At 67.2% G+C, this 13,568-nt stretch overlaps 2 protein-coding genes across 2 annotated transcripts; both read right to left on the bottom strand.

Annotated features, from left to right (window-relative positions):
• Nucleotides 1-109: 109 nt before the first annotated feature.
• On the bottom strand, nucleotides 110-10,913 carry FASTK (Fas activated serine/threonine kinase). The gene is made up of 10 exons (XM_030943305.1): nucleotides 10,801-10,913; nucleotides 9,910-10,513; nucleotides 6,801-7,271; nucleotides 6,086-6,234; nucleotides 5,670-5,886; nucleotides 5,052-5,211; nucleotides 4,040-4,131; nucleotides 3,165-3,786; nucleotides 2,255-2,369; nucleotides 110-403 (listed from the first exon to the last, which is right to left on the bottom strand). The coding sequence occupies exons 2-10, from the start codon at nucleotides 10,466-10,468 to the stop codon at nucleotides 317-319; spliced, it is 2,472 nt and encodes an 823-aa protein (XP_030799165.1). The 5' UTR covers nucleotides 10,469-10,513; nucleotides 10,801-10,913; the 3' UTR covers nucleotides 110-316.
• A 257-nt stretch (nucleotides 10,914-11,170) lies between these two features.
• Nucleotides 11,171-13,273, bottom strand: TMUB1 (transmembrane and ubiquitin like domain containing 1). Its single transcript, XM_030943310.1, has 2 exons — nucleotides 12,785-13,273; nucleotides 11,171-12,123 (listed from the first exon to the last, which is right to left on the bottom strand). Exons 1-2 carry the CDS (start codon nucleotides 13,156-13,158, stop codon nucleotides 11,769-11,771), a joined length of 729 nt encoding a protein of 242 aa, XP_030799170.1. The 5' UTR covers nucleotides 13,159-13,273; the 3' UTR covers nucleotides 11,171-11,768.
• Between the last annotated feature and the right edge of the window lie 295 nt (nucleotides 13,274-13,568).

Here is a 13,568-nt window from a genome sequence, read left to right as displayed (position 1 = left end):
AGCAACAGACCAGGCTGAGGTGGCAGAGCCGGGGCAGGGGGGCCATGAGGGACCGTCCCCAGTAACTCCCCCCACCCCCCGGCACCCCCCAAGTCACACCCCGGCCCCCCATAACGGCAATAAATAATCTCACACGCCCCCAGCCCCACAGCAGGAGCAGTGCCCACGGCCTGGCCCCACAGCCTGGCTCCCCAAGATGGGGAGCATCTCCATATCCCCCTGACCCCCCGGGATGGGGGGCAGCTCCGTATCCCCCTGCACAGGGGAAGGGGCTGGCAGCACCCACCTGGCCCCCCACACCCCCCGGATCCGTCCCTCAGAAGCGCAGCTCCCTCAGCTTCTGCCGCAGGTAGTGCTTGGCCTCCTCGATGCCACTCACCTTCTCCAGCTCCGTGTAGGGCAGCTGTGAGGGGACAGGGACAATGTCAGAGCGGTGACAGCATGTCTGGCCCCACCTGTATCCCCAGCCCCCAGCCCCACTCAGCCTTCTGTGGTGGTGGGAGGAAGAACCAGGGCGCAGATCCCTCCCTGGAGGAGGAGGGCACGGACACAAGTGTGGACAATGGCACGGGAAATGCAGACAATGCCCAGCTCCAGGCTCGTCCAGCCTGAGCTCAGCCCTGCACAGGTGCTGCAGCCACACAGAGGGAGGAACCTCGAGCCTCACGCCACCCTCAAGCCCTGCCAGCACCCTCCATGAAAGGTGACAAGGGACTGGGGGGCTGCAAACCCTGCGGGTCCAACAGCCCTGAGGGGACTGGGGGGCCGCAAACCCTGAGGGTCCAACAGCCCTGAGGGCACCAGCAGCACTCCCAGAGCAGGACTGAGGGTCATTGGGACCCACACTCCAGCCACTGGCAGCACAGGGGAGGAATAAAGGTTCTTACCCTCAACCCACAGGTGAGAGCTGGGGGTGTTCACCTGGAAAAAGAAGGCTCTGGGGAGACCCTTTAGAGCCCCTTCCAGTGCCTAAAGGGGCTCCAAGAGAGCTGGAGAGGGACTTAGGTCAAGAGCCTGGAGGGACAAAACAATGGGGAATGGCTTCCCACTGCCAAAGGGCAGGGCTGTATGGGATATTGGGAAGGAATTCCTGGCTGGGAGGGTGAGGAGGCCCTGGCACAGGGTGCCCAGAGCAGCTGTGGCTGCCCCTGAAGTGTCCCAGGCCAGGCTGGACACTGGGGCTTGGAGCAGCCTGGGATAGTTGAAGGTGTTCCTGCCCATGGCAGGGGCTGGCACTGGATGGGCTTTAAGGTCCCTTCAGCTGGGTCCCTGCTGTGCCTTCTGCAGGAGGGACACAGACAACCCTGGCCAGCCCAGCCCAGCCCAGCCCCAACACCAGCTCAAGGGAGAGCTGGCCCTGCTCCCAGCCCAGCTACACTGCTGGGCAGCTCCCAGGTGATTCCTCAGCAGAGTCACAGGACTCTGGAGCTCTGCACAAACACGGGGCTCTGGGCTGCTGGGCTCTAGGATGAGGAGGGAGCTGTGGCTGGCACAGCCTGGCGGCAGCAGGGAGTGAAACTGTTTGGGAATGGCTGTGGGATGGCACGGTGGAGGCACTGCTGCAATCCTGGTCCTCTCTGCAGTGCAAGAGTGAACAGGACAGAGGGCTCCTTTCCAGTGCCGTTCTCCTCAGAAAGACTCATCCTCAGGCTAAAACCACCCACAGAGAAGCACATGGGAGCTGCACATCCTAAACCAACACCTGGAGTTTGCCAAAGGAGCTGCACACCTGAGGGCTCTCCCAGTCCCAGCACTGGGCAGCGAGCAGCTGGGGCTGGAACAGGGCAGGCAGGGCTCTGGCACAGAAGGTGAACCAACCTCCCTCCTGCCCCCTCAGCACATGGGATCACAGGTCACCACACGTGGACCCATGTGTGTCCTCCCTACCTGATTCCACCCTGAGGCCCCACACCCGATGCTGCCCCTGTGGCTGTGTCTGCCAGCCTGGGCTGAACACCCTTCCCTTCCCCTTGCCCTCACTCAGGTCGGGTCTTAGCTCCCAGGACAGACTGTCCCTTGTCTCTGCTTTCCATCAGGGCTGGTGTCACCCACCAGCTGCATGGAAAAAGTCCTGCATGGGGTGGGGGAGGGCGAGGAGACATGAGGATGACTCATCCCTGCTTCCTCTCACAGGGACAGGGGTGTTTACACTGGGGATGCCAGGTCCGGGCCCATCCTTCCAGGGGGATGCCAGCGCTGAGCCCATCACCCACCGTGTCCCCTGGGCCCGAGGAGGCAGGGCAGCCCCCCTTACCTGCACCAGACAGTATCCCAGCAGCCGCAGGTGCCGGTCCCGCATGGCCCGGGAGCCCACCAGGATGTCAGAGTTCTGGCAGTAGTGCCACTTGTCATTGACCGACAGCACCACCCTGCACAGGAGACAGCAGGGAGTGTCACCCCACGCCACAGTACCACCCCACCCACGCACCCTGCTCCCCAGCACCGTGGCAGCTGAAGAGCAGCACCCAGCTGGGCCCTGCTGGTGGCAGGGACACTGCAGCACCCAGCACAGTGGGGACTGGGTCTGTGGGTGCCCCATGGCACTGGGCAGGAAGGGGCCAGGGTCAGGGTCTCAGCGAGCAGCAGCCAGGGCAGTGCCAGGGGGGCTGTGCTGCTGGAGGGGAGCAGAGCCAGGGCAGTGCCAGGGGGCTGTCCTGCTAGAAGGGAGCAGAGCCAGGGCAGTGCCAGGGCTGTCCTGCTAGAAGGGGCAGAGCCGGGCGTGCGCGTGCGCAGGAGGGGAGCAGAGCCAGGGCAGTGCCAGGGCGGCTGTCCGCGGGCAGTCCAGGGGGCTTCTGCTGGAGGGGGCAGAGCCAGCAGGTTCAGGGAGCAAAGGGCAGTGCCAGGGGGGCTGTGCTGCAGGAGGGGAGCAGAGCCAGGGCAGTGCCAGGGCGGCTGTGCTGCAGGAGGGGAGCAGAGCCAGGGCAGTGCCAGGGGGGCTGTGTTGCTAGAAGGGAGCAGAGCCAGGGCAGTGCCAGGGGGGCTGTGCTGCTGGAGGGGAGCAGAGCCAGGGCAGTGCCAGGGGGCTGTGCTGCTAGAAGGGAGCAGAGCCAGGGCAGTGCCAGGGGGGCTGTGCTGCAGGAGGGGACCAGAGCCAGGGCAGTGCCAGGGGGGCTGTGCTGCTGGAGGGGACCCGGGACACGCCCGGGGTGTGGCCCTGCCTGTACCTCTGGATCTCCTCGGCTCCCTGCGGCCCTTCTTGGGGGCCCCGCTTGGGGCTGGGCCGGCACGGCGAGGGCGGGGGGCCGGCGTCCTCGCTGGCCGGGGGGCTCCGCTCCTCGGGCTGCTCCTGGGCCTGCTCCCCCTGGAAGCAGCCGTGCTCCTGGCCAGGGCAGCCGGCGGCCTCCTCCTCCTCCTCCAGGATTTTGCCGATGGGGAACTGGAAGAGGGAGGCGGCGGAGGCGCGGGGGGAGCAGTCGGGGGTGCCGGGCGGCGGCGCCGAGAGGCACTCGGAGGGGCTGCTGAGCGTGGAGCTGCCCGGGCTGGCCAGGGAGGGCTCCTTGCTCAGCCCGCAGTAATAGTCCGAGGGGGGCTGGAAGCAGGGCCCCCCCGGGGCCGGGCAGAGCGCCGGCAGGAACCGCCCGGCCCGGCCGCTCTCCCGGGGGCCTGGGGGGCTGCTGGGCGCCTCTGCAGCAAACGGGGCAAAGTCCTGCAAATCGGAGGTGAGGGCGAGGACGCTGGACCGCAGGGACATGGCGACGGGGGATGTGGCTGGGGGTGCCCTGGAAGCTGCCGGAACACGTGAGAGAGGCAGCACTGTGCCTGAGCGGTTGATCCACAGCAGGAAGTCTGCGGGAGAGAGAACAGGGATCAGCTACTGATGGGACATGGCTCGGGAACTCTGTGCCCCACCTGGAACTCTGAGCCAGCAAACAGACACAGGGGAAAGCCCCCTTCTGCAGCGGGAGCGCTCAGGGAGCTTTGTCCCAAAGGCAACGTCACAGGGCAGGCAGTGACAAAGATGCCAGAGCTCATTCTGCCCCACATGAGCTCCCACCCCCAGCCCCCAGATGCCACTGGCAGCCCACAGCCCGGGGGTTACCTGTGCAGTACCCAGGGGGCAGCACCTCGTCCTGCCGGTAGCATTCCTCCCCCACCAGCTGCCGCAGAGCCTCGGCCACCAGCCCCTTGTAGCTGCAAGGAGGGGACAATCAGGGGAGCACTGCAGGGGCTGGCATGTCCCCCCCACACTGTTGGTGCTGAGTACATTGATGTGGAGACAGGAACCCCCAGGAGTGGGACACCCAGGCCTGGAGTTTTGGGCTCTGCTGTTGGGAGTCAAGAGGGGATGGGCTCCGGTTCCTTTTGCAGAAAAGCTCCTCACAGTATTGGGACATCAAAAGCCCCCAAAAGGGCTGCCCAGCTCTGGCACCACTGCCCAGGGCAGGGGGGAGTCCCCATCTCTGAGCCATGTGGATGTGGCACGTGGGGACATGGTCAGCGGGGGACAGGTGGGCTCAGGGGCTAGGTGACCCAGCATTGTTATGACATCTTCATCCAGATGTGCAGTCCCTTCATGCAAGCACCCTTCCTCCTCCTCCGCCCAGGTCCTGCTGGGGAAATGGGATGTGCAGGATGCATTTCCATCATCTGATTTTTTGCTCTCCTCACTGTCAATCTGAAAGCCTTCACCTGTATGCCAATCTCCTGACTTCCCGTACGTCCTGCTTCCAGCAGGTGGTATCCCCCGAAATGCTTGGGGTATGGTGAGGCTGGCATGGCAGAGAGAGGGCACTGACTTTGAGAATGCCTTGGGAAGGGAGCCTCTGCACCCAGCCTCTGCCCCCCGCTGTTGGTATCTCTGGCTGGACTTGGAGGCCTTTCCAAACCAGCTCTCCCTGTATGAATATCACCTCTTCTCCACTGAGGTCTCCGAGGCTTTCCCAACCCAAACAATTCTGCAATTCTAAATAATTCTGTGGTTTTAGAGCGCTACCCCACAGGCTTTGGAGCTGCCACAGGGGCCTTCATCCCAGCCCCCTCTGGGATGCTGCCAGAGCAGGTGACAGACCCCTGTCCCCCGCTGCAGGGGGGTGCTCCCCCTGGCCCCTCACCTGTACTTTCTGTTGGCCTCGTCAGCGGTCAGGGCGTGCTCGAACATGAGCACGCGGTAGCGCGGGTCCAGCCGGGGGCCGCTGTACTCGCGGAACTCCAGCTCCACGGCCGCGTCCAGCAGCGACAGGTACCGGCGCACGATCAGCGCGTACGGGCTGCCTGCGGGGCGGGGTGTGCATGGAGCCCACGGGCACCACGGGCACCCCCTGCCCAGCCCTGCCACCAGGAGCACCCCAGCAGCGCAGGGGCTGCCTGCGTGGCGGCATGCATGGAGCCCACGGGCACCACGGGCACCCCCTGCCCAGCCATGCCCCAGCCGCATAGGGGCTGCCTGCGGGGCAGTGTGCATGGAGCCCACGGGCACCCCCTCCCCAGCCCTGCCACCGGGAGCACCCAGCAGCGCAGGGGCTGCCTGCGGGGCAGTGTGCATGGAGACCACAGGCACCATGGGCACCCCTGGCCCAGCCGTGCCACCATGGACTGTCCCCACCCAGCTGGGGCTCTGCCAGCCGGGAGCACCTGCATGGAGCCCACGCCATGGGCACCTGCTACCCAGCCGTGCTGCTGGGGACTGCCCCCACCCCAGCTGTGAGCACCCCGCCAACGGCCCCACGTACTCATGACATTGGTGATGAAGCCTGGGGAGAAGACCTGATGCAGGACGGTCTGTGGGAAGTGGCTGAGCTGGAACATGGACATGAGGATGTTGACGGTGGCCAGTGGGGAGCTGCCAGCCTTCTGCTCCAGGATGGCCTCCAGCTTGGGGAAGAGCTCGCTGTGGTTGGAGGGGCGGTAGTTCATCCGGCTGAAGGGAAACACCAACTTCTGGATCACCTGCGGCAAGAGAGGTGTGTGGGGCTGGGCTGGGACGAGGGACAGGTCGGGGCCACCTGCCCAGTGCCATGAAAAGACGGATGCTCAGAACCTGCCGGAACTGGGGCACGGCCCCTGGTTCCCTGGAATGCCCCTCACGATGGAGAAGGGCCATGGCTGCTGTGCCCAGGCGTGCCCACAGACAGAGGGGAGCGCTCACCTTGCTGTCGAGTTGCTCGCCACGCTTCAGCAGGAAGTTGGCGATGGTGTCGAGCAGGCGCGGCTCACGCAGCCGGTGCCGTGCCACGTACTTGGCGATGAGGGCCATGGTGTAGGGGGTCAGGTTCTCTGCCTTCCGGGGCAGCCACTCTGTGAGCCAACACAGCGGGCAGGCCGTCACAGGGGCCAGCTCTGTCCCCAGCCCAGGTCCTCTGCAGCCACTACAGCCCAGGCAGGTGGGAGGACAGGACAGGACAGGAGGGCCAGTCCCAAAAACCTCAAAAGCCAGGCAGCCTCCTAAAAACCCTCAGGTATGGGTCAAGTGAGAGGCTGAGACAGATTCCTGTCATACACAGCCAGAAGGCACAGATGAAGCACAGCTGGAATCTGCGGTGTTCTGCAAAACCCCACCAAAACTCCACTGTGCCCCGCCTGGAGGCACTGTGGGAAAACAGCCCCTGAAGGAATGGGGGCCTCCTGGTCCCTCCCAGGCCCTAGAGGAATGGGGGGCTCCCAGCGGGTCAAAGGGCTGGGCTGTCAGTGACAAGGGTGGCCATGACACAGGGCTCCCAGCTGAGGCTGCCCCACCCAAACATGTCCAGGACCAGGCTGGAGGCTGCCCCCCACCCGGGCAGAGGCCCTCATGTCCCCTGCCTGACCAGAGCCCTGCACCCCCAATGAGGGGGCAATGCTGGACCCCCCCGGGCGCCCCTCACCTGCCATGCTGCGAATGAAGCGCTCCTGCCGGTTCTCGTAGAAGAGCTGGGAGCTGAAGATGGCCTCCAGGGCCTTGTTGTTGGCCTCCTGGGCACACAGGGCCAGCATCTCGTCCAGCAGCGCCAGCTCGTGCTCCCGCATGGCGCTCACCTGGCCCAGCGTGTGCCGCACCAGGCGCAGGATCTTGCGGTTGTTGATGAGCTGCTGGTCGGAGGCCGCGTGGCCCTGCAGCGCCTGCGCCCGCAGCCGGTAGTACGAGAGCAGCAGGAACAGGGTCTGGGGGTGCCGCTCCTTCTCCAGGTGCCGCTCCAGGCTGCTGAGGCACGACTCGACCAGCGGGTGCGGGCTGGAGGGGTGCAGCCGCATCACGCTGCTGAACACCATCGACACGTCCTTCTGGTTGAAGCGGCCCAGGCGGCTGCGGGACTCATCCTCCAGCACCCGCACCAGCGGGGACTCCCCGGGCAGCCCTGCGGGGGAACGGGCACAGGCATGGGTCAGATCCTAGAATGGGTCAGATCCCAGAAAGGGTCGGATCCTGGCACGGCTCTGATCCCAGCACGGCTCGGATCCTGGCACAGCTTGGGTCCCGGCATGGCTCGGATCCGAGCACAGCTTGGGTCCCGGCATGGCTCGGATCCGAGCACAGCTCGGATCCCGGCACGGCTCAGATGTGAGCACGGCCTGGGTCCCGCACAGCTCGGATCCCGGCACGGCTCAGATGTGAGCACGGCTTGGGTCCCGCACGGCTCGGATCCCGGCACAGCTCAGATGTGAGCACGGCTTGGGTCCCAGCATGGCTCAGATGTGAGCACGGCTTGGGTCCCAGCACAACTCAGATCTGAGCACGGCTCGGGTCCCAGCACAGCTCAGATCCTGGCACGGCTCGGATCTGAGCACGGCCCGGATCCCAGCACGGCTCGGATCCGAGCACGGCTCGGATCCCGGCACGGCTCGGATCCCGGCACGGCTCAGATGTGAGCACGGCTCAGCCCCACGGCACAACCGCCTCAGAGCTTGGGTAGGAGGCCACTGCCATGACTGGATGGATGTGCTGGGTCAGTGCCCAAATCAAGCAGGGGAAGGGAGGGGAAGGCAAAGCACCAGCAGGACATCAGGACATCCGCACCACGGGAACCACTGCGGGGAGCTGTGGGTCATTCCCACCCGTCCCACTGGAATGGGAACCCTGCAGCTCACCCGCAGTGGCAAGGGTCGTTTCCTAAGTCTCAGCCATCTCAAAGACAAAGAATTCATAGAATCCCAAAATCTCAGACTGTTTTGGGTTGGGAGGACCCTTAAATCCCATCCAGTTCCACACCTCTGCCACTGAGGGCAGGGACACTTCCACTAGACCAGGCTGCTCCAACCTGGCTTGGAGCACTTCCAGAGGCTCTGGGCAGTCAAAAAACTCACCTCAAAAAGTTCATAAAAAAAAGTTGTGGTTGGAAAACAACTGTGCCATCCCATGTGACCAAACTAAACCCTGTTTGTTCCAGCAGGGACTAATCCTTTGGCTTTTTTGACCTTCTCCTGTTTCCCAGCTCAGCTTTAGCTTGTGCTAAAGACCTGGCTCCCAGGGAAACACTTCCCTGCAGCTCAGGACGTGTTACCAGGCCTGGGCACAGGCTCAGTGCCTTGGCTGTCAGGAGGGATCTCCTCAGCAGAGGCAAAGAGCACTGGGGGGGCCTGGAGTTCCCCATCACCCCAGGATTTGGGCAGGCTCAGGCTGCAAGGCAGCGCAGGGCCAGTCACTGCGGGTTATTGTTAATCAGAACTCAGCTGGGGGAACGAGCAGAATCGGTCTGAGCAGCCGCTTTGTTCCGTGAAAAGGCCTCAAAAGAGAGCTGGAGTTTGTGTTAATGAGGGACAAGGGGGCAGAAGAAGGTGGGGGGCACAGCAGAGCCGTGGGGGGCCCAGCACGGGGAGCCTGGCGAGGGCAGGCAGCCCCGGCTCAGTGTCAACAAACACCCGGCGCCGCTGCCGCCCGGGACTGCGGGCAGGGCCGGCCCCCCAGCCCGGCAGGGGCTCGAGTTACTGCCTCAACCACCGAGCCCTGGCCTGCAAGGCTGCGGGGAACGGGACGGGGGAGCCAGGGAAGGAGGGCAGGCACCCGCCAGATCGCGGAATCCTGGAATTGTTTGGGTTGGAAGGGACCTTAAAGATCATCCAGTTACAACCTCCTGCCGCGACCAGGGACACCTTCCACTAGACCAGGCTGCTCCGAGCCCCGTCCAACCTGGCCTTGGACACCTCTAGGGACGGGGCAGCAACAGCTGCTCTGAGCAACCTGTGCCAGGGCCTCCCCACCCTCCCAGGGAAGAATTCCTTCCCAATATCCCATCTAACCCTGCCCTCTGGTTGTGGGAAACCATTCCCCCTCGTCCTGCCTCTCCAGGCCCTTGTCCAAAGTCCCTCTCCAGCTCTCAGAGCACCTCTGTGGTCTCCTCTGGGCTCCCTCCATGTCTTTTGCTGGTGGGCTTCAGAGCTGAAAGCAGCACTGCAGGTAAGGCCTCACCTGAGTGGGACAGAGGGGAATACTCCCCCTCCTGTCCTGCTGTCCACTCCTCTTTGGATGTGGACCCCACCCCCTTGCTTGCAGCAGGAGAACTTGCAGAACCTCCACAGATGGAGGAGCCTCTGGGATGCAGCCTTCCCAGGGACACAGCCCCTTGGGATGCAGCCTCCCCAGCTCAGCAGCATCCCAAGGAAGCTGCACAGGAACCCAAATACCTCAAACCCTCTCTCACACACAGCAACACCCAGTGCCATGGGGCTTGTGCCCTCCAAGAGTGCAGCCAAACCCATGGTGGTGCTCGGGTGGTTTCTGGTTTTCAGGGCTTGGAACTTAAGCTGGAGCTAGACACGGCCCAGGAGTGGCTGATACACACCCTGCCAAGCAGGGCTGCCCAGCACCAACCTCCTGGTCAGCTGGGGACACTCAGCCCTCCTGCCCCGGAGGAGCAGAGCACTCCTGCTGCGCTGAGCCCCCTGTGCAGAGCCCCAAGGGTCACAGCTCTGTCTGCCCTGGACCCAGCAGTGCCCAGGAGCCCGGGCTGGCCCCTTGGCAGCGCCGTGCTCCCCACCCTGTGTCACCCAGGAGCTCACCCAGCGCGGCCGCCGCGTACAGGCAGTTGACGATGCTGAAGTTGTCGAACTTGGCGCAGCCGCTGACGATGGCCTGGCAGAGCACGTGGAACTCGGGCTGCTCCAGCACCTGCCCCGCGGGCCCGCGGCCATCCCCAGCCCCCGCGGGCGGCCCCGGCTGCTGCTGCAGGAGCTGCCCCAGCTTGTGCAGCGCTATGGGGTAGTGACTGGCCGACACCTTGCCCGGGTTCTGCGTGACCCAGCGCAGCACCTCGCCCACGCTGCGCGAGCGCTCGATCAGCCGCTTCATGGTGAAGAAGGTGTCGTAGCTCATCTTCTCGTGGATGAAGTTCCAGCTCTTCCTCTTGCCGTGGGCCCGGCCCCGGCCGCCGTCCGGGTGCACGGCGGGCAGCAGCCCATGGCCGTAGGGGTCCAGGGGCAGCAGCAGCCGCGGCCTGGCCTTGCCGGCACAGCAGCAGGCGGGGAACATCGCGGCACCGCGGCGCTCACGGGCAGCCGGGCCCCGCGGGCCCGCCCGGGTCAGAGCGCGGAGCCATGGGCACAGCAGCGGGCACAGCATGGCGGGGGCGGCGCGGCGCGGGGGGCTCCGCGGCTCCGGAGGACCCTGCGGGACAGAGCGGCGGGGCCGTGACGGGGGACCTGCGGGACGGCCGGGGGCACGGGCGGCCGCGGGCACTCCCCCACGCACCGGGATCCCCGCCCCCGCGACTCTCCGGCACCGGGCCCGCCGCCCTGCCCAGCCCGGCGTCCCGCCCGGCCCCGTGGTGCCGGGACCTCCCGCCCGCCCGGCGTCCCCCGCCCCTCTCCCGGGCATACCCCGACCTCCACCGGCACCGGGCCCACCCCGGTCCCCCGGCGGGATTCCCTGCCCCCCACCCGGCCCAGCCGTACATGGCGCTGGCGGCCGCTGGCTCCTGCCGCCACCGCCGCCGCTCAGCGCCGCCGGGACACGGCCCCGGCCCGGGAGCGCAGCCCCGCCGCCATCTTCCTGCGGCCCCGCCCCACGCGCGGCACTTCCGGGGCGGGGCCGGCGCGTTCTGCATGCAAATCAACGCCGCGCCTCCGCCAATCAGCGAGAGCTCCGCTGAGCGCGGGGCGGGGTCTCCGGCGCAGGCGCGCTGCGGCCCTGCGGAGCGCGTGGCGGGAGGAGCCGGGCCCCGCCCCTCCCGGAGCCCCGCCCCCAGCCCGGTGCCCGGTCACACCGGGTGCCACCGCCTCCCCCGACCCGCGGCGCAGCACAGCCGGGACGCCACGGCCGCTCACAGTCTTTCCGCTTTAATCGGAACGGCGGTGGGGGGTGGCACCCCCCAACACAGCATCGGAACCCCGGTACAGTGGGGAGTGCAGCCACCCCCGGCACCGGGACCGCTTGGGGGCACTGAGCTCCCCCGGCACAGGGACCTCAGAAGCGCATCCGGCCGGCACCGGGACCCTCGGCACCCCAGGGTTCATGTCCCTCCCCAGGCACCGGGACCCGGGAGCACCCCCTGGGAGGGGCCAGGCCATATTCCCACGAGGAGAAGCTCCGCGGGCACGGACACCGGCTCGGGCAGGACCGCACCCGAGGAGCTTCTGCACGCAGAGTGGCCGGGGGGATGCTCCATGCAGGGACAGGGGGCACCGGGACCCCCCCGAGGTAGCTGAGCCCCCACTCCCACCACAGCCCCTGTGTGCAGACAGGGCGTGGGTGGGCACCTGGGCCCGTGGGGGACACAGTCCGGGGCCAGCCCCCCTTCAGGTGCTGGGCAGGCCCCACGTGCCCCCGATATGCTGTGGGCTGAATGCAGAGCCCTCCACGTGCCAGGCGGGCTGGGCAGGCCCTGAGGGTCCCGCATGTCCCCGGTGCGGGTGCGGCCGCGCTATCTGCGGTACATGGCGAAGGCCACGAAGGTGACGAGCAGGGTGAGGCCGGCCAGGCAGGTGGTGGCGGTGGCGGTGAAGACGTGCCGGTGCTGCAGCTGCAGGTACCAGAGCAGGGCCAGCAGCAGCACGAAGAGCGGCAGCGCCAGGCTGCCCACGCCCAGCGCGGCAGGCGCGGGGCTGCGGGGGCCGGGGCTGCCGGGGGCCGTGGGGGCCGCGCTGGGCGGCGACAGGTGGCAGTGCAGGACGCTCAGGTGGCCCAGGTGCAGCCCTGCCAGGCTCTGGGTGTCGTCACGCAGCAGCTGTCCCTGGTAGATCAAGCGCACCTGCTGCTCCTGCCCCGGGAAGTAGGTCCTGCAGGAGACAGGGACAGCAGTGACACCGCTGATGGGACAGGCCCCTCTGACCCACCTCCTGTGCCCACCCCGAGCTCTCACCCACCCGCACAGCTGAGCCCATGTGTCCCCATCAGGCACCCCAAGTGTCACCTGCCAGCTCAGTTTCTTCATCCACATCCTATGGGTGTACCCACCCTGACCCCCGCCCTGCCCTGCACACCTGACCCCACACACCTGTGCCTGCCCCGGCTGTCACCTGCCGGGACAGTCCCCTCTGCCAACACACCCACCGTGACCCTCCCGCTCTGCCCTGCCCACACACCCGAGCGTGCCTGTGCCCATCAGCGACCCCAGGTGTCCCCTGCCAGCTTGGGCTGTCCCACGGCCCCGCCAGGGACAGGCACAGCGACCCGGGCACAGCGACTCCTGCACGGTTACCCGGGCACAGCTACCCGGGCACAGCTACCGGGAGACGAACCCGGGCACGGCTACCCGGGCACAGCTACCACCGGGCACACGGGAGCTACCGGGCTACCGGGCACGGGCCGCTTGTCCGGGACACTGGCGCGGCACAGCCGGCGTGCGACGGCAGACCGGGACGCACCCGGGCACGGGCCGCCGAGCGCCTGGCGGGGCTGCGGGGACTCGCCAGCCGACCTCGCCCCGCACGCCCTCACCTCTTGAGCGCACCGACGGTGTCCCCGGGACGCACCCGCGCCAGGCGCTCCGTGTCGTTCAGGAACTTGAGCCGCAGCACCAGCGTGGGCTCGGCGGGGCCCTCGGCGCTGGCCGCGGGAGCGTTCCGGTGCCGCAGCCCCTCCGCCTCATCGGAGGCCGCCGCTCCCTCGGCCGGGACCGGGGCTGGGGCCGGGGTCGGGTTGGGGGTCGAGGCCTTGCGCTCGGCGGGGGCCGTGCTCGGGGCCGCCTCAGCCGGCGGCGCCGCGGGCTCGGGGGCGCGCGTGGAGGCCCAGGCGAGCCCCAGCACGGCGGCCGCCAGCAGCAGCGCGAACAGCACCGTCACCTCATCGCCGACGCCCTCGATGAGCGCCATGGCGGCGGCAGCACCGGGAGCGCACCGGGAGAGGGCAGCGGGCGGGCGTGGCCTCAGCCCGCGGGGCCCCGGGGAACCCGGGCCGGGGCCACGGCCGCACCGGGCCGGGCTCGGGCCGCCATCGCGCCGCTTCCGGCCGGGCGCGGGGGGCCATGGGACACGTAGTCCTGGCCGTAGGAGCCATAGCGGGGCGTGGTCGCCGCGCGAAGCACGCCGGGAGCTGTAGTCCCGGCCCGGCGGGGGCGCGCCCAGTGCAATCCCGGTTACTCCCAGTGTGATCCCAGCCCCTCCTAGACACTCCCGGTATTATTCCCGTAACCTGCAGTGTGTGCCCAGACAGTTCCAGCGGGGTCAGTTCTCCCCAGCATGGGCCCAGCTGCTCCAAAACCGATCCCAGTTGCTGACAGTAT

This window comes from Camarhynchus parvulus, chromosome 2 (assembly GCF_901933205.1).
Source record: "Camarhynchus parvulus chromosome 2, STF_HiC, whole genome shotgun sequence".
In the NCBI taxonomy this organism is placed as follows: Eukaryota; Metazoa; Chordata; class Aves; order Passeriformes; family Thraupidae; genus Camarhynchus; species Camarhynchus parvulus.
The sequence above is the reverse complement of the archived record's forward strand: the minus strand, read 5'-3'. Positions and strand labels throughout refer to the sequence as shown.

Bases quoted from the DNA above. Each gene is read 5' to 3' on its own strand.
- FASTK (XM_030943305.1), bottom strand. From the start codon at position 10,468: ATGCTGTGCCCGCTGCTGTGCCCATGGCTCCGCGCTCTGACCCGGGCG. The intron at 7,272-9,909 runs GTGAGCTCCTGG...GTTCCCCCGCAG, and splicing joins GTACGCGGCGGCCGCGCTGG to GGCTGCCCGGGGAGTCCCCG. The intron at 5,212-5,669 runs GTACGTGGGGCC...CCCGCCCCGCAG, and splicing joins CTTCATCACCAATGTCATGA to GCAGCCCGTACGCGCTGATC.
- TMUB1 (XM_030943310.1), bottom strand. From the start codon at position 13,158: ATGGCGCTCATCGAGGGCGTCGGCGATGAGGTGACGGTGCTGTTCGCG. The intron at 12,124-12,784 runs GTGAGGGCGTGC...TGTCTCCTGCAG, and splicing joins ACCGTCGGTGCGCTCAAGAG to GACCTACTTCCCGGGGCAGG.